Source organism: Nelumbo lutea, chromosome 2 (assembly GCF_056320005.1).
Source record: "Nelumbo lutea isolate HS-2025 chromosome 2, American lotus-T2T, whole genome shotgun sequence".
Taxonomy (NCBI): Eukaryota; Viridiplantae; Streptophyta; class Magnoliopsida; order Proteales; family Nelumbonaceae; genus Nelumbo; species Nelumbo lutea.
Window position 1 is genome coordinate 41,114,263 of NC_142685.1, and position 23,111 is coordinate 41,137,373.

Here is a 23,111-nt window from a genome sequence, read left to right on the forward strand (position 1 = left end):
TGAAATTATGAGAATCACTGTATCAGAGCCGTGTCAGGACTGATAATTCTCTCTCTCTCTCTCTTCCCGCCAAAAAAACCAAAAAGCCACAAAGCCATGTGCCATGTGCTATGTGCGTGTTGTTTATAACCACTCACTCACTCAGCCTTTTTCTTACACCCTCTCCTGGGCCTCCTCTGACCCCACCTTGCCTTGAAACTTGAAAGAGAACAGAAAAAATAAAAATGTTATTTCTTGATTTTTTCCCTTCCATCTTTTTTATTTTTTACTTTTATAAAAAGTCTAAACAATAAACACCTCGGTTCCTGCGTTGCTTATCTTGTTTGCCCAACATGTTTGTCGTGACTGTCTGTTTCCACTTGTCCTTTTTCTTATTATTTCCTTCATTTAAAAAAGCTCGCCTTTTCTTTTTAACTTTTTTACTTTTAACCCATCTTAAGCTGCGAGTGCCTATTCAGTGTTAATTCACATCTCTCTCTCTCAATTCTGAATTCTGAAATAAATCAACCTAACTTTCTATGTGCATCGCGTAGGGTTTGTGACTGTGAGACTCAAAACTCAAAAGCCGACTCCGCCCGATGGTTGTCAAATGTCTGTGTTCTGTGTACAAGTACTACTAATTACTTTTTCTTCACCAACTTATCATATAAATACTCTTTATTAGTCGATTCAAACTTCTCACAAAGTAAAGAATGGATCTCAAGGATGAGTGGCTTGGTTTGCCCCCAGACTTCCTGCCTTTTCGTCTATTGCCTTGGACTCCTTCCTTGGTATTATGCTTTGGCCTTTGAGTAATGAATCATAAATTCATCCTTTACTCACTAAAATAAAATAAACAGTGGCCGTCTATTGTGTATATGTCGCTTTATTTCCTTGGCATACCCCTCGAAACTTCTAGCATAGAAATTATCCTGTGTTATACATCACCTCACCTGTAGAATGAATGGAATACAATACAGATCTTAATTTGTGATGGATTCCATCTTTCCAGTAAAAAGTATTGAGTATTCTAAGCTGGACCAGGAGTCAGGACCACCCAAAAATGTTATACTTTAAGTATACGATCAATTTTCAATGTGTATTGTCATTTGTGAAAATAATAGTAGCAGCCCTGTAGGTCTTCGGAGAAGCGGAAACGCGAAATAGGATAAGGACGGAGACGAAGAGACAGTCAGAAACAGCAAATTTGCAAAAAGAAGCAAGTAGAACAAGCAAGGGCATTTTCGTCTTTAAATCATACTAACCCAGATGCCGCCTGGCGCCTGCCTATATATAGATCATCCCCAGTCCCCAGTCCCCAGCTCATCATATCCCTCCGCCTTCTAGGCTTCAGGCTTCTACACCCCCCAATCTACAGACCAGTAGACCACAGCCGCGATGTCTCTTCTGTCATCTTCAGCTTCTGCTTCTCGGTCTTCGTTTCTCCTCTTTGCTCTTTCTCTCGTCCTCCTCCTCCTGTGCCGTTCCACACTGACCCATGCTACGAGTCCTGGCTTCATTCTGACAGTGGTCAACAACTGTCCCTTCACCATTTGGCCTGCCATCCAGCCAAACGCCGGTCACGTCGTTCTCGAGCGCGGTGGCTTCGCCCTCCAAACCCTAACCCACAGGTCCTTCCCTGCTCCGGCTCACCATTGGTCCGGTCGCTTGTGGGCTCGGACCGGTTGTACCTACTCCAACGGCCGCTTCTCCTGTGCTACGGGAGACTGCGGTGGCCGCCTCGAGTGTAATGGCGCCGGTGGGGTCACTCCCGCTACCCTGGCGCAGTTTAGCCTCCACCATGGCCACAACGATCAGTCGTCCTACGGTGTCAGCCTGGTGGATGGGTTTAACCTGCCGATGACGGTGACCCCGCACGAAGGCAAGGGCGTTTGTCCAGTGGTGGGTTGCAAGGCAAATCTGCTTGAAACTTGTCCCAGGAGCTTGCAGCTGAGGTGTCCCCCTGGTCACGGGCCTGTGGTGGCGTGCAAGAGCGGGTGTGAGGCGTTTGGAACCGACGAACTGTGCTGCAGGAACCATTACAACAGTCCGCAGACGTGCAAAGCGTCCAGCTACGCGGAGTTCTTCAAGCACGCCTGCCCAGCCACGGTCACTTACGCGCACGACAGCCCTTCCCTCATGCATGATTGCTCTTCGCCACGCGAGCTCAAGGTCATTTTCTGTCACTGAAATGTGACAAAAAAACCGAGGAGTGGGAAGGGCTTTGGCGAGCCTAAACACTTGCCCCGATCCTGTCTTTATTTTCTGTAAATCTGCCTTGTGTCCTTTTCGTCTTTGTTGCTTTACTTTTCGCCTTTTGTTAATGCAACTTTCATGATGCAAATGTTTCTTCTCATCTTTTTCTTCTTGCCTTGTTGGACGGACACCATTGATTAGATTGGGATTTTCTCCTCACAAAGCGCGCCAACATCGCAGCCGTGCATTTTGAATATCATCCTATGAATCGAAGCATCAAATACAAGGACATTCTTAATATACGGCTGAAAACGCAAGTGGAAATGTGAAAAGTAAAAATCGTTAAACCTACTCTTTTATTCTATAATGCTTTCATTAATGCTAATCACTTAAACAGGGTAGTGGACGTTATTTAGCGAAAACGAAAATCGGGATAGTGAACCAAAAGAAAAGGCGGTGTCAGACTGCTGCATGCTCCAGCTTTTTTTGAATTTTGAAATATTTTTCATAGGAAAAACCTTTATATGACGGAAATTTGCGATCCCCAGTTTTTATTAATTTTGGGCAACTAAAGCTCAAATCCGTGAATTTGGATACGGATTCTCAAACACCGTGAAGATCGTACGGGCTCCATTGTGTTGTTTTGGTTGGTTTAAAAATAGGTCATCATCCATGTATTTGAAACCACCATTTTCGTACGCGCGTTTAGCTTTCAAGTCATTTCTCTTTTCTTTCTTTTTATATAAAAACTTAGAAATATACCTTGAGTTTTAATTAATTGGATTAATCCAAGTTTTTCAAAAGGGTTTTAACATTTCTTGAATTATAATAAGGATGGCTTATTTTATTTGAAAAATTACTAATCAACAATTAACTTGGAAAATTACAATTGCGTTTTTCTTATCTCAATGCGGGTGCTCATGAAGCATTCTTTCTTTGAAAGATGCATCAGCTTCTAACCATTTGCATGTGATTTTATGTGATTAATATTTTTTTAATTCTTAAAATACCTTTTGACATTTATTTTGCCTTTATTCTTTAAATTTTCAAAATAGAATCCAATGGCAATGTATATTCCTGATGATGTACGATCTTGTCGTTCCTAGTTGGATGGCAGCTGGTAGATGAAAATTGGGATTATAAATTCTATGATGGTGCACGATCAACTCGCTCCGGGGTGGTTTGCCATTGTTGGCATTCCGATGCTTAAGTTAACAAAGAGTGTAATGCGAGCTAAATAGTTTTGTAAGCAAGAGAGCTAGAGAGCTAATATCACACGTACCTTGTAAAGTTGGAGGTGAATATTTTATATAGAGGAGTTGTCATAGGCCTCACGAAACACATCTGAGATCCCCAGTCCGTGTTATTTGGAGTCTGTTTTGCATCTGGAGATGAACTTCATGTGAACTAATAAATCTTATCGAGTTAGTCTGATCCGCACGTGATAAGAATAAGGCTTGTGAGCGTGCGGTGTGATCCTGAAAAGCTCAAAGACAACTGACTAGCTTTTAGAAGTAAGCTATGTGGCACCTCGACAGGTCGGGTCACCACAAGCTATTTGGACCTTAATCTTGGCCGAGGTGCCCAAGGTACCCAACCTTACCTAACTTGCTGAGGTGGCTGTAGATGCTGAGTTGTTGTCTAGTTATTAGGTCGCTTCACATGACTGCATGCTAACAGGTCAGACCAAATTACCCCTCATCAAATCCCTTGCCATCTCTCTTGAATCTAGAATCTAGTGCCTCTTCAACCCTTGGAAGTGGTCGGAGTTTCATTGAGCGATTCATCCATAATGCTTTTGGGGGAGAGAAACTTTAATATGGTAATTGTGAGCCAAATGATCGGAATTACAGTGACTAATTCATCCATAATGCTTTTGGGGTAAACAAAATTTCAAATCGGTTTTGTAGGAAACACATAAAAAACATGCAAAGATTGTTTGATTGCAATAATATAAATGCCTATTTAAATTCCAAGCCAATGTTTTTAGTTGAAAAGATTTTCCATGGAAACAGATGTCAACCCACGAACAAAAACACTGAAGACTCACCTACAGTGTATATAAATAGAAGAGCCATCATTTCTTCACCCTCACTAACCAGAGACTAATAAATTTAGAGGCATTTCGTCAACAGTCGATGGTTACCGTTTGAGAGTTGGATCTTTGAACTAGAAGGTACTGCAAACACAGTTTGAGAGCTGCATCTTTGAACCAAAAGGTACTGCAAACGCATATGCCTTTGTGAATGGAATCGAGATCTTTTTTGGCAGAATGATATTGGCGAAAAAATGACCCCAAAATTTTTCATGACTTAATTTTTATCGATTAGGTTTTATTTTTAGAATTTGAGAAATAATGGAGGGTATATTCAATATTTTATTTTTTTCCATCAATATTGTTGAAAAACTTAAGGATATTTTAAGTAACTTTTCAGATAGTATAATTTTTTTTATCCATTTGATAAATTATAGGGATACTTGAAATATTGTAAAAACTATACTACACTCCACTTCAGAATTCTAAAATTCACTGCTGACTTACAATAATTCAAAATTCAAAATACCCCCGCTTATAACACCAATCCTTGCCCGTGTATTGGCATCAATTCGGAACTGGCATCTACCCCAATTATATGGTGGAACTATAATTTATTGGGGTGGACTGAACAATAAAAACCCTAAGATATTCAAGGGATTCTAACAGGACAAATTTTGGGCCCTAATATCAATAAAATTAAACTTTTACACATAATTTTTACAATAGACTCACTTTTTCTTTCAAATATCAAATAGGGGTAGAAACAATTTTCATCTCCTTATTCCTCCACACCAACAAATAAATCTCCCCACCTCTGATCTCTCTTTCCCCTTCTTCTTCTTTGCATTTGAGTTTTTCCAAAGTCAAAGGACACTACCCTTTCTTTTTCTTTTGTGAGGCAAAAGCAGTTAAGCAGCAGGAGATTCCTCTCGTACTCCGACCTGATGTGTCTGGTGGAGAAGCAAAGCAACTCGCAGACACAATCTGATCATTTTTCTCAGGGGAAGAAATTAATAACAAATTCTGGAAAAGAAGAAGACAGAGGGTAAGAACAAGGCACAACACACACATTATAGTAGTACTTCTGCGAAACTGTGTTTCAATTCGTGGCATCAGAGATGTACATGAGGTGATCAAAGTGGTAACATCTAATAGAAGCATCATGGAGCTATATGCACCCATCACCGTAGAGTGCATCACCAACGAATTTCCGGGCTACAACATATTCTGGAGCCGCAATATCTTCACCACTCATCCACAATGAAGAGCTCATCTCTGGAGACATACCATCTACTACCTGCATGCTGGGAGAGGAGTTCGAATCACTAGAGATGGTGACCTCAGACCAAACGGATCTCTCTCCCTTCTTCTTCTTCGCCATTTTTGTTTGTAGCAAACAAGCAATTATAAGGGTGAACAAACGAGTAGAGATCTGTAATCAATATTTATTAATATTGGGGGAGATTTGTTCGGTGGTTTGAAAGAGGAAGAAGATGAACAATGCTTTAACCCCTATTTGATACTTCTCAAAAAAAAGTTAGCCTATTTTACTAATTATATTAAAAAAATATTTTTATTGATATTAGGGCCCAAAAGTTGCCCTTATTGGCTATAATCCAAATATTCAACCCCTTTATCTTTATCACCAAACACTGGTGTGTTATAAAATCACTAGGGAGTATTGGGTTCACTATGTGATCAATCGTAATCTCTTGGCAGCCATGCTATATCGATGCAGTGCGGAACTGAGAAAGGATTACCTGAACTTGGTAATCTGTTTTACAGGCTATGCCACCATTATGTTCCATTGTGAAAAGTTATTCTTCATAGTCCAATGGTAATCTGTCTAACCGATAATTGGTTAGAATTGTTAAGTTCACAACTTATTCTGAATTTTCTGCCGAATACCAACAAAATATATTCAATTTTCTGACTAAGAGCAGATACAAGCTGAGCTGAGCTGAATACCTAGTTATTTAAGCTTGGTTTGACAAGATAGTGTTAAGCTTGAGTTTGAGTTCAAGTTTGATTCAAGCTAGAGACTAAGTTCGGATTCGGTTTGGCTTAGAAGTTCACAAGTTCAAGCTTGACTACAAACTAATCTTCCTATAAAAAATAAAATATATACATACAAAAATTATTTTTATTATATATAAAAAATAAAACATTATATATATATTATTATTATACATATAATAAAAATTATATATATGTATGTATGTATGTATGTATGTATTAGGCTCGAATAGCAAACAAGCCTATATATTGAACTTGATCTTGACTCAAAGTTTGGTTTAAATCGAGCCAAATCAAGCTTTTGATGAACCGAGCATAAATAGCTCATGAAATGTTATATATGGTGGATCTGACATTGCACATCTTATATATGGTGGATCCCACTTTTTTGGTATAGATGTGCAGTGTCAAATCATTAGAACATATTTTGTTAGTAGGAAATGTTGATTATTTAAAATGTCTAACTGGTTAAGCAAAGACTAAATCAAATGGTCTTGGTGGAGAAATGGATTGTTGTATCACCTATTGGTAGATTTAAATGCATTGTGATATCCATTGGATCCTCTATGTGGATAATATCATAGATAAGGTTCTCTTTGTCTTTGATGTGTTAGCAAAGATAATGTGTTTTATTTTGGTTATTTATTAGAACACCCTTTATAGTTTCATAGATTTACTTAAACTTATCCTATAGTTGTATTTTACTAAAAGACCCCTTATATTTTACAACCTATTTACTTAATCGACTTTTTATTAAGAATTATTTGTTTTGTTGTCTTAAAATTATAACATGATCACCTAAACAAAGTGGAAAATGTTCAAGGGTATGGATCCATGGTTATTTTATTCCAAAGTTACCTAATCTTTTAATAATTTTAAAATTTTTAATTTTTAATATTTTATCAATAAAATAATAATTTTTAACGTTAATTCTAGCATAAGTCTAATGGTTCTCCTTCTCAACTCTTTTTCCCTATTGAAATATTAAATATTTAATATTTTTATAAAAAAAATAATATTTTTTTTAATATTTACTTTTTTAATTATTTAAAAAATGCAACTATTTTTTACATATTAATGTTTTTTTTCAATTTATTTATCATATAAAATGCAAAAATTAGACATTTATGATCAAATGTGTATATCTCCAATAAAAATGTATATGAGATACAGGGAATCAAAAAGTATGGTGTAAACCAATCCACACCACACCTATAAAACACCATCATGGGTGTGGACTGGTCCGCCCCACGCAATCTATCCACAGTTTAGAACAAATGTGGACTATGGTGTAGTGTGGACTGATCCACAACCACCAATTTCTCATCCACACTATAAAACACCCCCTAAGTCTGGACTAATGATTGAATATAGAGGACGATTTGGTTCACAAAAGTAGAATATCTGAATCCAAGTGGTTTCGAGGTTTGGTCCACGGATTCAATCTCGAAGTCTCACTTTATGATGGAGATACAAACAATTGCAGAGATCCATGAGCCACATTCTTGTTCACGGTGCTTTGTTTGATTGCTACCATTAGGTTCTACACCGTGCCATTTCGTGTGGTGTTGGCCTTGTGGGGTTGTATGCTTTGATGAGACCCAAGTTCAGGAGTAAGCTACTCTATCTTTCCCTGACCCTCCTTCATAACCCAAACTGGTGTGTGATTTAATTTCTTATCAAAGTACCCTGTATTTTTTTTCAAATGGAATCCTCTGCTAATTCTGGGTGATACAAAAGAACAACAAAACTCCTTACGTCACTAAATTATGTTGCTCTTTTTGTTTTGCAACAGAATCTATTCGAGGCTTGATCTCAAGGTGGAGGTGATGGCTTCGTTGTTCCTTGTGAGATTGAACCAGATTCATAGGATAACGCCAAAAATTAACATGTACTTTCTGAACTAGTTGGCAGAAGACAAATCTTGCAAAGGCGTTCTTGCTCTGGTTCGTGCCCTCACTCCTCGCTAGCCGTGGCCGACCTTCAAACACAATGGAAAAGGGTCATTGAATCCGTTCGTATAAACAAAAATCAAAGGAGAAAAAAAAAAAAAACACAAGCATGGAAGATTCCAGTTTTCCTGAGGCGTTGGAAATCCAAGCATGGAAGATTCCAGTTTTCATGAGGCGTTGGAAATCCAAATTGGCGTTCAAACTTGCTACGGTGAATGGATGGGTATTGATTAGTGGTTGCCGTCGCTTGCAACAACGATATCAAAATCACCGGCACCGCTGCAACAATGGTGGTGAACAATAAGGGTATTTTAAGAATTTTAAAATAATTACCACTCACATGATATCACATGTGAACAGAGTGTGACGAAAAATTAATGGCAATGGAGGTTTTAGACAATTGTTAGAAAACTTAAGGGTATTTTAAGACAATATGTAAACACTAAGAGATTTATCCTTCTATTTTTCTCTATTTAGTTAATTTTGTTTCTATACAAAGATACGTTTCTTTGGATTAAATTTAGGGTCCCTTAGGTTTGCAGAAATAGGGGTCTGGAATCGGAATCAGAATGGGCTATTCCAATTCCAACTATTTGGTTGGGTGGAACCGGAATCCCATTCCCATTCCTAGTGAAATGTCATTCCCGCATTTGAGGGAATGGCCATTCCTTGCCGCTCCCTTGGGAATGAAATTCCATTCCTGGTGATTTTAATTTTCATTCCCATTCCTGTTTGAATCAAAAAGACTATAGGAATGGACTGTTCCGATTCTGATTCCGAAAGATTTCGATTTTGACTCCGATTATAAACTAAACTGACCCTTATTTGAATGAATGTTAGGTTTAAAACTGCCTTTTTCCACCTTTCTTCTAATTAAAGGTTGATTAAATAAATTAGTTAAAAACTATTGGAGACGTTTTAGTAAAGCAAAATCTATAGGATATGTTTAAGTTAAATCTGTGAAACTTTAATGGTTGTTTTAGCAAGGAATTCATGCACCAACGGTGGTACAAGAAAAGAAACCATGTAAAGATGCTTTGGATGGCCCAACCCAAGCTTAAACCGACCCAATCCACAATTTTCAAACGTATTTGATTGGGTTGTCAATCTTTGGACTAGCCTGACCCTTAAACAGCTGAGCCTAAGCTCATCGACACCTTAACTCGATCTTGACCCAACTCGAGCCCACATGACATACTTAAGCACATGTTCAACGAAGGGTTTGGTACAGGTTAACTTTAAACTCAGATCAACCCACGCAACATGCACCCATAAAACAAATTGAGCTTTGGTCACCCTAAATCGGGTTGAATTGGAATTCAAATTCAGACTAATGAATGACATTCAAACTCCTATCTTTATTTTATCCACATGAATGTTTTTTTCTATAAATAGATAACGGCCATCAACAAAATCATATTTTTGTTTCATATTGATCATCTTGGTCAGCAAATAAAAAAAAGACCACAAACACGCTAATATAAAAGATCATGATTTTTAAAAACGAATGGTGATCGAATCGGTCAGGGGTTCGGTTATTAGTTCAAACAGTTTGATCATTTGACTCGAATGACCAGCCTATTTTGACAAAAATAAATAAAAAAAATTAAAAAATTGGAAAATTGTCAAAACCGTTCAAACAATTAACCGACCGATTCAGTGGTTTATTGACCAAAATCAACGATTTTGGGGAAAAAAACAATTTTAGAAAAAATTGAAACTGATTAGGTGACTGATTTCCAATTTTTCTGATCCGAACCAGTTTTGAAAACCATGTTAAATATCCTCACGAAAAAGGAAATTGATTTCAATTTATTGTCAACCAAAAGAAATTAATAGCTTGTTGGGTATAATTGGATTCTTGATGGTTTATTATAGAACCAGACAAATAAGATATTATCTTTCAAAAACCCACATTCTTTTCTTCAAATTATTATTATTATTAAGAAAAAATGTAAAACAAAATACAAAGTAAAGAAAAAGAATATACTTATGAATTGGGTGGTTCGGAAGGTTTGACTATAGCCCAAGGGTATATTCTTCATAGATAAGAGGACGCCATCAATGCCGAATGGTGTGTCGTATGGCCCCAGACCAAAACTCGCTAAGGCCCAATATAAGAAATTAAGCCGTTCGTTCAAATTCCTCTATTTTAAAAAGCCAAAAAAGTCCCTCCTTTTAAAAAGAAAAAAAAAAAAAAAACAAAATGAAAAGCAATTCCTCACTTTGAAGGGATTCATATGAGCCAAGGCTAACCAATAATTTCTCTAGTGTTTTCAGTTTTTGTTTTGGGTTTATCTATCATTCCTTTGCAGACTTGTCTAAAATAAAACAATACTCTTTATATTCCCTTGAATAGTCTTTGCGTATGTGTGATATTGCTCATATCAAATTAAATCCACTGTAGTGTGCCCGTATCAAATTAAATCAACTGTTGTGCTTTTGTCAAAATTAAATAAATGGTTGTATGCTTATATTATGGCATGCCTGTATCAAATCAATTCCATGTTTGGTTAGCCTCATTTTTTTTTTTCATTATAGGAAATAATAGACAAGAAGGAATAATATTAGAGTGTTTGATTATAAAATTTTTTGTCGGAATGAAAAATCAACTCATTAGGAAAAAATTGAAGTAGCTTGTTGCATGAAAAATAATCATGCCCTATCTTGTTCATTTTTATTTTAAAGAAATCTATGCAACAGTCATAATCTGCGGACCTAGGTCTACAAAACCACCACCATAAATATTTATTGGTTGACTACCGTGGAAACTTACGCCAACAGGCATTGACTTTCAGCCATCCACCGGTAAACATCTATTATTTTGGAGACCTAGGCTGATGGTTTATGATTGCTAGCACATTTTTTTAAGAATGAAAATGAGCAACATAGAACACTTGCCCGTTTGCAAAGAATTAATTTTTTTAGAAAATGTGTAATTGATTCATAACAATACTTTATCATTCTCTCTGATTTTTATTTATTCTTTTCCATTTTAAAATTTCATCTTAAGTAAGAATGAGAAAAAATGAGAATTAAACCAAACATGACATAAGTTGCCGAGATGTGATGAGTCATTGAGCCTAAATAATTTGTCAAAATGCCCATATGTGGATGTTCATGAACTGATCTTTATTTATTTTAGGACTTATAATTTCTTTAACATTTAAAAAATCTTTTTTTTTTGAAAAAAAATCTTTAAGTGCCTTTCGGTGAATGATATGACAGGCTCAATATCCGTATACTATTGCTTCTTAATTAAATTTGCAAATCCGCCCCCTTTCCGTTGAATCTCTCGCAAATAACGGACAAATTAAAACGTTGGTGAAGTTTTTTCCACTTTTACCCATGTTAATTTTATTAAGAAATTAACTCCAAAAAGATGAATTAGTAGGAAAAAAGCACCAACTACCGAAGAAGAATAGTAGAATACCAATTCCATAATAATTGACAAAACCGATACCTTGGCAACATAATTCGAAATAAACCACGAACCGAACCAACGCGTTATTGGCTTCTGTGTCCATGAAAATCAAGATAGATATATCTCCCTCAATGGAACTGCACAGAAAAATCCACATAGATCATGGGAAGGGAATTAAGGCATGGATCGCCATCATCTACCAAGAACCACCCTCTGTCTGTCGCGTGACCATCTCTTCTCGAGTGAGATGGAGGCTGTCACCATTAGATGCATTGATCTCTCCTGCAACTTAGTTGGAACCAGCAAGTGACGTGCTCTTTCCAAACTTTCTGATCGATCTGGTATGTCCGGCATCGGTCAAAGCCCGGAGTCTTCATTTGATTGTTTCCTTCACCATCACCGCCTCACCGGTGAGTGTGGACATTAGCGTTAACCCAAGAGTCAAGAGAGACTAGAGACAGTCTCTGTGTTACTTCATACGTTTATTCTAAAGATGAAGGGAGGCTTTTGTTTTGTTAGGACCAAATCCAAAACCTACGATGGGTTCAAGTAATTTACCTAAATTATGATTAATTATATTGTTTTTTGTTTTTGGCTAAAAGAATTATTATTATATAATTACACTAAAATTCAATAATAAATCAAGAAGAATGAAAAGAAAGAACAAAAGGAATAGAAGCCTGAAAGCGGAGACGGACGGTTGTACTTGTACAACACGCGTTGCACTCACTAGCTTAGCTGTGCCTATATAGAAAGACACTAGACAGGTAGATATTGAGATCACATCTACTGATTCTACTTAACGCATTATTGGAATCAGAACGAGGACGTCGAGCGAGCCGAGGAGGACCAGGACTTCTCCATGGCTCCATGTGGTTTTAGACAATGTGGTGTGGTGTGCCATGTACTCATGTGTGCTCCTTGATATTTTTTTTTGTTTGAAAATAAAAAGAAAAATTACGTTAAAAATATAAAATACAAAAGCAAAAGTTACGAACATAAACTCAACAGACCAGACTACAGACTACTACTCGATTCCCCCTTAACCTTCTCCCTATATAAACTCAATACGGCGGTCTCTGATTATCTCTTGGCTCGCGTTGCAGCTTGTGAACCTCCCCCCCTCCTCCGCTCCTCCAAACGCTTCCAAGTCATAACCAGTCTCTCCTTCCATCTCTTCCTTCGCTCCATTTCTATCTCTATCATCTAACCTTTTTCTTTCTCGCTGATGGCTGCAGCGACCCAAGCAAGCCTTCTGCTTCACAAACAGTTGAAAGGTTTTAGTCGAATTCTTTCTTCTCTTGCATCTATTTTTATAACCATTTTCTAGGGTTTTGTTTTGAATCAAGATATGGGTCTGATTCTTTCTTGTTTGTCTGCACAGATCTTTGTAAAAACCCGGTCGATGGCTTCTCCGCCGGTTTGGTAGATGACAGTAATATATTCGAATGGAGCGTCACCATTATCGGGCCTCCTGATACACTTTAGTAAGCAATCTCGCCTCCGTCACTTCAACGGTTCTTTTTTTTCTCCCTCGATTTGCATGATTCCTCGGGTGTATCTCCGTTGTTTGATGATCGGTTTCATGATTTCTTTGTTTGGATGAAAACGCTTGAGCTTTTTGAGATTTATCCTATCTTTGGTTGATTGTATGTTTATTTTGTTTTTGTATCCTGGTTGATTCAACTGTTTTCTTTAACTCTCAATGCTACCGGGCCCTGATGTCGGTTTGTCGGCGTTTTCCCTGATCTAGGGTTCTCAGATATGTTAAGGATCCTAAATTTCTTTGATTTTCCATGTGGGATTGATAAAATTTTCTCCTTTTTCCCTGAGTTTATCATTTGCTTTATTTTCAAGTATTAAATTGAAAGATATTCAGATTTACTTTTTCCATGTAAATCTTGAAGGCACGTGATTAGGTTCTTCCATTTCGTAAGAACTATACCATTTTGCCATTAACATCGATACAGATGAGTTACTATCTTGTGGTTTAGATATATCTGGAGTTTTCTTGCCCAACTGTTATTGGTTGAAAGTGGAATAGCGCCTGTTGCTATCATCCAAGAAATTGACACTGCAAAGTTCACTACTTCATGTAATGAGCGTTACGTGATTAGTCAATTTCAATTTCAAAATCAATTAATTTTCACGAATTTGTTCTTTAATTAGCATGTTGACGTAAAATATACTAAAAAAAATGTCTTTTAATGGGCTTTCAATAACACAGGATAATCTTTGGTCTAGTAAGAGACTTGAAGCAGAACCCCTTGAAAATAATGAAATACAAGAGTTGATATAGCCATGGAAGGTAGGTCCCAATCAATTTAATTCAAATCATATAAATTGGACAAATCGTAAGTATCAGGAGCAGGTTTTTGAGATTTCAAAAATAATTGAGAGACTTCTTACGAGAAAAGGATTCGGTGTTAAGATTAGAAAATAGAAACAGCTAATTTTATTGTAGATTTTAAGATTTTGATATCTTTGGAGTTCTGCGTTGCAATCGAGTACATTTAAGTCATTTATCAAAAAATTTGGGTACACTCTATCGTATAATGATATTTTGAAGATTAATAAGTCACCTTCTTGCAGTGATGGGGGTTATTTCAATGCCATTATGAGCTTTCCATCCAATTATCCAAACAGCCCTCCAACGGTTAGGTTTGTTTCTGAGATGTGGCATCCAAATGGTTAGTTGATTATCTTTTTAGCTGAATTCTTCTTCATTTACATCCAAACATTATTTGGAACTATTTTTTTTTTTTTCTGACTAAACACAGTTTATCCTGATGGGCGTGTTTGCATCTCAATCCTTCATGCTCCTGGGGAGGACCCCAATGGCTATGAGCTTGCAAGTGAGCGCTGGACACCTGTCCATACGGTATGACCTCAGCAAAATTTGATGCCTTTTCCATGTGTTTTATCATCTATTTTTTTGTAGTCTGTTACTAAGAGGTGCATGTTGACTTGCTGAAGCTGTAATTCATATTCTTGTTTTCCCTTGATATTTGATTTGATTTGGTACAACACTCACTCACAGAAATGGGAAATAGTGGAATAGCATTTACAAACTGTTTTTTTTTTTTTTTTATCCTGATCTATTAGACTATCCCATTAATAAGTTGTGCTCAACATGTGAAAATGATGTTCATCTATTACACTATCTAATTTTTCTTTATTTTTAATAACACTGCTCCTTGTTTATTACTTTGGTTTTTATTTTCCTCATAAATTGGTGTTCCAGCTTCTCCTCTAAAGTAAATCACACATTGCACAACATTTCTCATCTCTTCAGATTCTCAAAGCTCCATCCTGATTTTTTAATGAATAAATTTTAAAACAGAGAAAAAATATTACGAGGCCCTCCACATGCACCGCCATCTTTTCACTTTACCTTTTATGGTGGGTAACCATGACTTTAACTTTTTAAAGTCATAGGTCTAGTTTACCTAGTGTTTGATATGTTATGTTACTACTGTTCACAAGCTTTAACATTTTAAACCTCCAATTATGAAACTTATAGTTGGCTAGGTTGGACACACCCATTTCCACAGCTTTCTGTCCACCATACACAACCACCTTAAGTTTAGCTTTTATCGAGCCTCCAAAGCCAATTGAACCAGAGTACATTGCAACCACATTACCTTCATTACTTTGAAGACACCCCCATACCGGAAGGCCTCAGGTTTCCAATACTACTACCATCAAAGTTCAACTTTACAAATCCCCTATTTGGGTTTATCATCCACTAACAGCCCTTCTTTTTTTATGATATTCTTGATCACAGCCCAATTCCTTGAAATGTCATCCATAGAAAAAGGGCAGAATAAGTTCACCAATTTCAAACAAGAAGCTGTGTCGCATGGATGACAAAATCAATGTTTCCCTTCTTACCTTTGTCCTTGTCTTCAAAGATTCTATCATTCCTTTTCTTCAATAGAATCTATACCATTACTGACCTTGCGACATTATTCTACCTCTTTTTATTTGGCCACCTCAAGGTTGATGAGAGAACAAGTTTGCCACACAATGTGTATTATTCCACCTGCACCCACGAGAAGAAAAAAAACCTTCCCCAAATGTGAAGAGCAAAAGGACGGGATTAGTATGTGAAAACCAGACTCACCATTGGACTTACAAGGTGTGCACCAATGTGAGGAAATAGTACAGTAAGGCTTCCTTTTTTTTGCAATAATTATCAAGCATTGATGTATTCATGAAAAACTTCTCAACAAAGAGCTCCAACCATAGGGGGGAATGGTCTTACACTAAATATCTTTTACCAGAAAGGGGGGTTGACCCTGAAGAGAGGAAACTAAGGCTTTGAAGAAAGAATCATGGGAAAACAGATCCAAGGGCAAAGGGCTCCATACCCAGCTGTCTTCTTTCCCAGGGTCAAGGTAGATCCTATCAAGAAAACCCAACAACAAGGATACGTCAGAAATTTCAAACTGTTCAGGTTCCTTCTCAACCCTATCTTCCAATCAAGAACCGTGGGGAAATTGAAGGCACTATAAAATCAGCAATGATGCTTACCCTTTTGAGATGAAAGAGAGAACAAAGAAGGGAAAATATACTTTAGAGATGACTCCCCACCCACAAGTTTTCCCGGAATTTTAACTTTATTATCAGAACAAGAGTCATAGCTCCATCCATTTTCATTCTGCCCATGAATGCAAACCACCACCTCATCCCTCAATTTGGCTTTCTCAATTAGCAACCTGCGAAGCCATTTCCCAAGCAACACCATATTCTTCTGCCAGAATTGTATTAGTTGCACTAAGCTCTAGGGGTGAGCACATTTTGGTTAAAACCGAAAAACTGAACCGATATTTCGGTTTCGGTTGAACCAGTTCAGCTTATTTGGTTGTTCGGTTGTTTCAATTTTTTATTCGGTTTTTATACTTTTCGGTTATTGTATTTGCTAAATCGGCTAACCGAACTTTATAATTATATATTATTTTATATTAATATTTAATAAATTAATAAATAATAAATATAAGTAATTAAGTATACATCGAATTTTGAATTCGAAGATCCAAGATAAATTTGGCTACATGCCAAATTTCCTAACAAGGCAATGACGTGAAAGACTCAAACTTTCTTCTTACTCACGAAAACAATGCAAAACAAATCAGGAGTACAGGACTCTTCGTCTTCTTCTGCACTCCACCACTGCACCACTCTCCTACCTCATCTCGTACCTCCAGTCTCTCCTGAGTCCTGACGTCCACAGTAAGTCCTGGTCCACACAGTGACACAGAGTCCGTCGGCTCCGCTTTGCCGCTCCGTAGTTCGGTTACAGAGTACACACAGTTAGGTTACAGAGTTCACACAGTTCAGCAGTTCGCCAGTAGCCCAGTTCAGTTCTTCCTCTTCACCGGCACCAGGTAACTCAGAAACCTCCTTCTTCTGCAACACCAACACACAGATGAATACCTTGAGTCCTGAGATGAGCGAGCCATTCCTCATCTCAGATTGTGGCTGCCACTTGGCCGGGTCTTCTTTTTCTTCTGCAGAAAAGAAAAGAAAACAAAACAAAACATCCTAGTCTGTGAGAGAGGATGTGGCCCTCATGTGTTCCATACACATGAAACCCACAGCCACAAGCAGTGCTCGCAGCAGATTCGTTGTCTTACAGTCACAGCAAACACAGATCCATTGCTAAATCGGTTTAATCGAAAAACCGAATTAACCGAAAAGAAATTTTGGTTTGGTTTATTCGGTTTAACCTAACTTCGGTTTCGGTTCGGTTTCCACCATTCACAGTTCGGTTTCTGAAAGTTTGGTGTATTCGGTTCGGTTTTAAACCGAACAAACTGTTTGCTCACCCCTACTAAGCTGCTTCACTTAGGCCTGTAAACAGTACCAGAAATTTGAATTCAAATTCGAATGATTCGGATGGAATAAACGGTCGAATTCGAATATAATTTTTGTATCGATAATTTAATCGGATTGAATTCGAATACATACTGATTCGATTTGATAATGGATATTTATTCTAATTCGATTAACTTGTAGTGCGCCCTTTACACACAACCCAAAGCGTCACCCGTATCTACTTATTTCTAAAGACAAATAAAAGTTGTTCCTGATTTACAATCACTTCAATTGATGAGCCTTTCAACTTTTTCGTTTACCGAGATGCCAAAAGCCTTCTTTTCTTTATCTCTTGTCCCCTCTTTCTCTCTCTGTGTCTCTCCTGTATTTTAGTTTCTTTAATTTCTGCAACACCTTCCGCTCTCACATTAAGGATGAAAAGTGCAGCTCCTCCTGTATTTTAGTTTCTGCAGCACCTTTTGTTTTGGTGCTCAGGATGAAAAGTTTAGAGAGAAAGTAAGGAGAACCAGCTTCTATCGAAGACAAAAAGGGCTTCTGAAGATTAAACTTCAACTTCTGTTGATTGGGGCCATAGTTGTAAAGGTGACAAGGTGCCTTTTGAGGCTCGCCTCGCCTAATCGCCAAGCAGTTTTGTACTATGCATTGTAAAATATTTTTTTATTCTTTATTTTTTTGACATTATAATTATAAAATAGGCACTATTAAACTAAAATATTCATTTTTTGTGTATATATACTAATTTGTTTTTATTATTTTCTTATTTGTTAGGATTTAATCAATACAAACATTTGCTAAATGCTGTATTGAACCCTCAAAGACTTTAAAACCTGAACCAATAAGTAAGGAAGAACTTGAAATTTTGTCTAATCAACACATTTTCCTACTACTACTACTACTACTACTACTTTTTCTTTATTCTTTTCCTATAACAAAAATAAGGGTTCAGCCCCTATATTTTTTGAATTTTCTTTTCCTTTTTTTTTCTTCTCATGAATATGTTGATTTTCTATACTTTAACATGAACTCTATACTTGTCTTATGAAATTATGAATAATTATTAAGGAAATATGGCTATGGTACCTAGGGAACTACCCTAGGATCTATGTTTTCTATATAAAAAAATCCTAGTCGCCCAGGCGACTAGGCACTATGGTACCTAGGCGACAAGGTGCCCCCCAGACGCCCAGCCTCGCTTTGGCGCTTTGAAAACTATGATTGGGGCCATTGTCCAAGATTTCTTTCTCTTCCTTTGTTCTCTCTCTCTCTCTCTCTCTCCCATTTCTTCTTTCTTCTGGATTATGAGTTTTTTTTTTTGTCTATTTTCTTTCTTGTTTTAGATTTTTTGAGTCTTTTTTTGCATTTTTAACAAGTAATGATTTTATTTTTTGAGCTTTTTTTGTGTTGTTCACATGTGATGGTTGTTTCTCCTCTTTATTTTGGTTTTTAGATTTACAGTTTTCCTTGCAAAATCAGTTATATTCGAATATTCAACATTTTAATCGAAGTCGAATTCAGATGGGATTTCTGAATATCTGACGGATTTTGAATCAAATTTGAATCACTTATTTTGTAATCAGAATCGAATTTGAACATGGCCTGATTTGATTCTAATTCACTCCGTTTACAGGCCAACCTTCACTTCCCTAGCAATAGAAGCAAAACTTATCCAATGAAAATTTAGGTCAAATTTCTTTTACTTTTATCAAATTTCAGTAAACTTTGATTATTCATTAGACCCTTAGGCTCAGTTTGGAAGGACCCGAGGAGTACAAATTCAAATATGTGGAGTGCAAAATTATATATTTTGTATTATTTTGTATGTATTTACACTGTACATATTTGTATTTGTACTCCTTCCAAACTGAGCCTTAGGATGAAAGTAAGGGGCCATTTGATAACAGTCGAAGTTGCTGAACTAAACAAGTTATTGCTTTGCCATTTAGTGTATAAAATGATTTAGTAATACAATATTCAAAGGTATAGTAATCTTCTCAACTTCAGTTTTAGCCATTAAGAAGCCCATAACCTCCTTAAAAACTTATTCGCTTGAAGACAAAGTAATAAGCTTTTCAGTTCAGGCATTTCAGCTGATATGTTTTGATATTTTAAACCTTGGTTTCGTTGTATGAATCCTAAATTTATGTTGGTATTTATTCCTTTTATTTTAAACCTTTGCCATGGATTTTTAACATTTTCATGATGTTTTCATAGTTCTCATCATTTCCTAATATTTCTGTGAGCTTCCATAAACTTCCACAAATTAATTAAACTTCCTAATGGTGTGGGAGCTTTACACTGAAGCTGAATTTTAAAACCTTATTTATTTGGTTATGCAGGTTGAGAGCATAGTCTTGAGTATAATTTCCATGTTGTCAAGTCCAAATGATGAATCTCCTGCAAACATTGAAGCTGCAGTAAGTGAAATTTCGTTGCATGTATTTGTCAAGTTGTCTGTTGCTTCTTCACGTTTATTTGTTCAGTCTATCCTTTACTGTTAATTGTAAATTTACTGGACTCATTTTTTAGAAGACAATTAATGCAGCTGACTACTGAATTAGTTGTTTGTTTTTTTTCGCTTCCCCAAGGACCCGAACCCAAATATCTTCTATTTCCCTGTCAAAGCTTTTGTAAATTGGTAAACCATTATGTGTGGTTATCTTTTCTTTTGCGCCCCCCTACAAGAGCATGAGAATTAAAAACCACCATTGCCTCTTTTCTTTTGGAACTATTAACAATTGTATTTTTTTTTCCTTTTCTTTTAATGTTGTATATAGCTTTCCTTATGTCAGAAATAGGATTTAACGAATTTTAAGGCAACGAATTTGAACTAATATTAGTCATCCATGTGGTTATTTTTTTATTATTTTTGTTATTCAATCATATATATATAAGAAATCCTTGAAGGAGAATGAGATGTTGAAGTATATGTGCTAGAAGTCTGTTATCATACACTCAGGAATCCGCATGCATATGGGTATAGGTTTGGAAGTTGTTTATAGGCTGTAAGGAACATTGTATGGAGTTATTTATGAGCTCAGGGTGATCAATTTGTTTTCTGAAATTAGTCTTTCTGGGTTATTTTTTACCCTTTCTTTGTGGGTTTTTATCCAAAAAGTCTTAATGTCTTGGTTGAAAAAAAATAAACAATGGACTTGATGGCTTAGGGTTATGCGAGGCAAAAGCTAGGAATTAAAACCGTAATCAAGGAAAAAAGATGACACATTTCTATTGGGCAAGTTATGCCCTTCTGTCACTGCTGGATTTTCAGATTTTCATCAACGAGACAAACCGGTGAATAACTATTTTGGATTTTTATCATTGAGACAAATCGGTGACTAAATATTTGGGTTATCTTTAATTAACATCGTAAGATGTCCAGATTTCTTTTCCATGGTGTTAAGAGAGGGTGTTGCTCTAAAATTCTGGTCTACAAGAAGGTCCTGAAGCTGTGTCCCAGCCAGGGGAAGGGGAACTTGACTATATACTTGGTTTGTTTGATCGCAACGGCAGCTTTGGCAATATGATTTTGCAGCACAATTTTAATGTTCCGTTCTATTTCCTACTTTGTGATAGTAATAAAAAAACAATCCTGCTATAAAAAAAATACTTGGTTTGTATCTTGTTTCCTGTCCTTGGTTTCTAATGTTAGCTTCTCTTGGTACAAATTGCAGAAAGAATGGAGAGACAGAAGGGACGAGTTCAAGAAGAAAGTAAGTCGAATCGTGAGACGGTCTCAAGAAATGCTATGATCTTCCATCCCCAACGGTTCAAAGCCCAGTAACTTGTCTGATCTGTGCCTTATAATTGTTATTTTATCGAGTCGGGGAACTGGTTGATCATCTGGTAATTATGTCTGGTCTATGTAGAATTTCCATGAAGTTCTTCCAGCCGTCTCTTTATTACCTTTCCCTACTTTCCCGTCCCCCTTTCTGTTCGAGTGACTTGCTATGGCACATGTAACTTGAACTCTGTATTTAAACGGGTTTGGTCAAGTGTCCGAAATCTGAATGGCTGGCTGTCCGCATGAGTTAGTAGTTGTTTGGTTTCTCAAATTAGTACTGGTTCATTTTCTTTTTTTTTTTTTCCCAGATCGAAATAACTTCGGTACTTTGGTAATTGTTTTCTTGTTTTTTTACGTAGTGTCTACAATGCGCCATATGCCTTAAATATTTGCAAAATTTGAAACCATAAGATGTGGATATCTACTCTTCAAGTAGTACTTTCTGTTATTACCAAAAAACCAGTACTTTCTATTTTATTTGTATTGTAAATAACAAAGTAGTCCCCAACAATTGCTATTTGTTACACCAGTTGGAACTGCTGCACCTAGTTCCAGTCCGGAGTTGTAAAATTTTATCCCAATCTGGGGATAAAAGTTATATGTAGTTTTAATTTTGCTTTGATGGCGTGAAATGAATTCAATGAAAATTTTTGAAATGATGGTTCAATCAGCTCGATGAGGCGGCATTGGCAATAGCTTGGTCTGGTGTGTGTAGCGACTTATTCTAAACTAGTCCCTACAAATCTTGATAACATGTCTGAAGCCATAGAAATCCGACCGAATTCTTGAGTTTGATATTTTAACCTACAATATCTTTAGGATCCGGCTTGTCGCAGGACTGAGTCATTGCTATTAATATGTGAGTTCAGGTTGAGTCTGGGTGCCCAGGGCCCAACCTGAAGTCAGGTTCATATTTTTCAATCACACTAAGGTTAACCCTGGCTTTCTTTCAAAATGCTTGTAATTTAAAAAGAAAAATGAAAGAGTAGGAAGACATCATTCTTTAAAAAACTACTAATTCACCAATCGGTATTATAGAAGTGGTTACCAATCAGCATATTTCCATTTGTAATTTAAAGAAACAGTAAACAAATGAAGCGTTGAATCTAAGAAAGTCATGATACATGAAAATATTGTTAACCAATGGATTTGATCCCATTCAAATGGCGCACTAATCTCATCATCTATTACCGGATTTGATCCCATGCCTCCCTATTCAAAGCGACATTGCTGGATCATTGGCGATATTGCTTTTAATTTGGATGGACACATTGAATGACCACCGGATTTGATCGTTGCTGGATTTGATCCCAATCAACCCCCTGTAAAATTTGATGACTACCATCTGACTGGTTACCTATTTTATGATGCCTCCGGTTGATTGGTTTTATGTTTTTTTGGGTATCATAGTCGATCCAAAAAATATTACTCAATTAATTGTATTATACCAATTTTTGTTCAAGGCGTAGACTTCCTGACGTCACACTGCCACAAGAGACGCACATGGACCAAGTATCAAGGGAAATATAAAATATAAAGCACACTTTCACGCAGAATTCACATCTCACCCCACAACGCCCCACAGCGCATCCTAGGTGTAGTGGGAACATCTCCTTATGATAGTACAAACTGATGGTGTCATCACAATATACGTCAGGGATCTGCTGTGGGGCAGAGATGTGAATGTGATCTCTTTCACGCAAACTTATAATTTGATTGGTAGGGTTAGTTCTCCGCCCCACAGCACATCCCCACCGTATATGTGGGGTGGAGATGTGAATTCCTGTTTTGAAACAAATAAGGGCAACTTTCTCAAATTATTCTTAAGGTTTAGGAAATTGATTAATTATACTCCTATTATTTCACTATTGTCTTAGTGTCTGT

At 36.8% G+C, this 23,111-nt stretch overlaps 2 protein-coding genes and 1 long non-coding RNA gene across 3 annotated transcripts; all 3 read left to right on the forward strand.

The window, feature by feature from the left end:
* The first annotated feature begins 1,284 nt into the window (after window positions 1-1,284).
* On the forward strand, window positions 1,285-2,335 carry LOC148870072 (osmotin-like protein). The gene has a single exon (XM_088971903.1). It carries the CDS (start codon window positions 1,378-1,380, stop codon window positions 2,167-2,169), a length of 792 nt encoding a protein of 263 aa, XP_088828029.1. The 5' UTR covers window positions 1,285-1,377; the 3' UTR covers window positions 2,170-2,335.
* Window positions 2,336-7,602: 5,267 nt separating this feature from the next.
* On the forward strand, window positions 7,603-8,676 carry LOC148870073 (uncharacterized). The gene is made up of 2 exons (XR_016106594.1): window positions 7,603-7,842; window positions 8,025-8,676. It is a non-coding gene; the product is annotated as an uncharacterized LOC148870073 (long non-coding RNA).
* Window positions 8,677-12,299: 3,623 nt separating this feature from the next.
* LOC148870074 (ubiquitin-conjugating enzyme E2 7) lies at window positions 12,300-21,498 on the forward strand. Its single transcript, XM_088971906.1, has 6 exons — window positions 12,300-12,882; window positions 12,990-13,092; window positions 14,198-14,295; window positions 14,386-14,486; window positions 19,783-19,860; window positions 21,118-21,498. The coding sequence occupies exons 1-6, from the start codon at window positions 12,834-12,836 to the stop codon at window positions 21,193-21,195; spliced, it is 507 nt and encodes a 168-aa protein (XP_088828032.1). The 5' UTR covers window positions 12,300-12,833; the 3' UTR covers window positions 21,196-21,498.
* The last annotated feature ends 1,613 nt before the right edge of the window (window positions 21,499-23,111 follow it).

Bases quoted from the DNA above. Each gene is read 5' to 3' on its own strand.
- LOC148870072 (XM_088971903.1), top strand. From the start codon at position 1,378: ATGTCTCTTCTGTCATCTTCAGCTTCTGCTTCTCGGTCTTCGTTTCTC.
- LOC148870074 (XM_088971906.1), top strand. From the start codon at position 12,834: ATGGCTGCAGCGACCCAAGCAAGCCTTCTGCTTCACAAACAGTTGAAA. The intron at 12,883-12,989 runs GTTTTAGTCGAA...TTGTCTGCACAG, and splicing joins GCTTCACAAACAGTTGAAAG to ATCTTTGTAAAAACCCGGTC. The intron at 14,487-19,782 runs GTATGACCTCAG...TTGGTTATGCAG, and splicing joins GCTGGACACCTGTCCATACG to GTTGAGAGCATAGTCTTGAG.